The 2783-nt window shown below is 40.8% G+C and overlaps 1 protein-coding gene across 1 annotated transcript in view; it reads left to right on the forward strand.

Annotated features, from left to right (window-relative positions):
* The window catches only part of LOC103362205 (spondin-1), a 137437-nt gene that overhangs the window by 128721 nt on the left and 5933 nt on the right, over positions 1-2783 (forward strand). The window contains exon 14 of the mRNA XM_008288496.1: positions 157-315. Coding sequence (XP_008286718.1) covers positions 157-315 — 159 coding nt within the window. The remainder of the gene's footprint in view (positions 1-156; positions 316-2783) is intronic.

The following is a 2783-nucleotide window of genomic DNA, read 5'->3' on the forward strand; positions in this document are numbered from 1 at the left end:
ATTTAGAAAAACAGTTTCGGATTCGGACTAAATTTCAGCAAATAGTAAATATTAACTGCCTTGGACCACGTTGGGGCAGGAAAACTTGATCCTGACATCCCTCATAAATACCAGAAGTTATCCATTGCTGGACTTATTGTGGATTTGTCTTCCCAGATACGATCCCCTGCATGCTGTCGCCCTGGTCGGACTGGAGCGAATGCAGCGTCACGTGTGGACGAGGCGTCCGAACACGTCAGAGGATGCTGAAGTCGGATCCTGCTGAATGCACCGAGGAGCTGGAGCAGACGGAGAAGTGTATGCTGCCTGAGTGTCGTAAGTGGTTTTATTTCCTCCCAAACTCATGAACAATCCTCCAGCTCTTCCCCCCGACCTGCTCAGAGTCGGCTGATCCTTCATCTACAGTAGCTTTATTAATGACGCAGAGTTTTACCTTCATACTGTGAATGTTTCCAGAGTTCCCGGCCCTTGAAGTCCATTTTTACGCTTTGTAATGGACTTATTCCGTCATTTCTGAGCTTCATCAGAACAGCAGATAAACTAATGAACTATTTGGGGTTTAAAAACACACTAGAGAAAGAAAGAACCGTGATCCTGGTGTCAAATGTCAAAATGTTCAGAGGAAGAGGCAGGAAACGAAAGTTCACTGAAGCATCTGTCAGACACCTCAAGACTTGAAGGACCAGAGACAGAAGGAAGACCACTGCTGATCTTCAGGCAGTGGTCTTCTAGATGAGGAAGTCTCCAGAGTGACCGTAGGAGACGACTGATGGAACAAGGCTTAGAGGGAAGAAGAGCTGCTAAGAAGACATCGTTGAGGCCTGCAAACATCTAGAAACACATAAACACTGAAGAAGCTACTCTGGAGGGACGAGTTGGAACTCTTCAGTCGGCAGAAAAGCTGGAGAACGTTTTGATGCCAAACACAGTGGAATCATGGTAAAGGGTTCCGTTTGTGGAAACGGCGTGGAAATCTACGGTGTCATGGACAAGAACGTCTACCACAGGGATCTCCAGCTCTGGTCCTCGTGAGCTACTGTCCTGCAGGTTTTAGACGTTTCTGTACTGCAGCACACCTGACTCACATGAATGGGTCAGTAACAGACTTGTGTAGAACTTGCTGTCGGAGATCCACTAATCTGAGTCAGGTGTGTCTCAGTACGGAAACATCTGAAACCTGCAGGACAGTAGCTCACGAGGACCAGAGCTGGAGATCCCTGGTCTACCACAACACCTTAGTGAGTCATGGGATTCCTTCTGGACTGAACCTGATTGGTTGTGGGTTCATTTACCAACAAGACAATGAGCCCAGCAGACTTCAAAGCTGTGTAGAGAACATCTGACCAAGAAAAAGGAATCTGGAGTTCTGGAACTGATGGACTGGACCAGTCAAAGTCTGGATTTTAATCCTATTGAACAAATTTGGGATCAAAGATTCTAATTTGGTTGCACAAAAGTTTTGTCTCAAACAAGTTAGAAACTCTTTGGAGCTTAATGACAACAGAAATTGTCGAAAAGAACCTAAAAATGATGTTTATTGTTGTTACCAAAGTCAAAGGAGGCCAGAATATTTGTTTTTTTGGTTATTATGTGCGAAATTTGGTGGTTTCAGTTTATTTGATGAATAAATAGCAACAACATTTCTAGTTTTAAACAAGTTTCTGAAAGACTTTCTGGAGTATTTATGTAGCGACAGGTGGTCTAATAGATGTGTTGGGCCTGTACATGTTCAGACTGGCTGTTATCAGTGCGTCTGTATGGAGGCTGTGAAGTCAGAGGAAATGTCAGAGCACCAATGCCAACGTGGATTTGAGGTAATTTACTAAAGGTCACTGTTACATTCATCCAGCGGAGACCGCCGACGAGCCGAACCCACTGAATCTAATGGATTCTTATCCGGATTATGGTTTACGTTACGATGAGATTTTAACCTTAAACCTGCGACGGCGGTTTCAAACAGACGCTGTCTTTAATAAGAATCACAGAAATGACACCATTTATCAGCCAGAGAGGCTAAAAACAGGAAGACTGACTGGGTTTTCAACTGTGTGACTGTCCCTTAAATATTCAGGAGGTGTCACGGAGTCGTGAAAATTGAATTAAAATCATTTGATTCTACACGTCTGCCAAAAACACCTCGTTGGCTTCGACTATTTTCTGTAAAAACTAAAACTTCTTCCGTCTTTGGTGCAACTGTGAAGCCTTTAGTGACTCAGCCAACTGTCCTGTGACAGATTTCTAAACTGTAGATCACAGATAATAACCACTAAAATCACAGAAAACATGATTCATTTACCTGTTGACTTTATAGGTATATTGTGTCCCTGAGTTCTGTCAGAATAAATAATGTCAGTTTATTCTAAAAAGTAATAAAAATTTTAAAAAAATTTCTGACCTTATTCTGTAAAAAACACTAAACCGTCTGTATTTCTTGGAGGAACTTTGAAACCTTTAGTGACTCAGATGCAATCAGAAGAACAGGTTGAACTTCAGGCAGTGTTTCGGTGATTATATGTGGATAAATAAAGAATATTAAGTATTTAAATTACACACAACAAGCAGTAATATTACAGAAAAAATAAATTATTAGTTTATACATTAACCGAATAAAACAGATAAAAACTATAAATGTCGACTTCAAACAGTAATTTGCTCTTTCACAGCATTTGACTGTAAAATTCTACTTTTAACGTCATTATTTTACGTTTGACAGCATTTGAAAGAAAAAAAAACGTATATTAAGAATTGAAAAATGATCAAATGTAAAAAGCAGTTATTTCACA

The sequence above is a fragment of the Stegastes partitus genome, unplaced genomic scaffold (genome assembly GCF_000690725.1).
Source record: "Stegastes partitus isolate 25-593 unplaced genomic scaffold, Stegastes_partitus-1.0.2 Scaffold562, whole genome shotgun sequence".
NCBI lineage: Eukaryota > Metazoa > Chordata > Actinopteri > Pomacentridae > Stegastes > Stegastes partitus.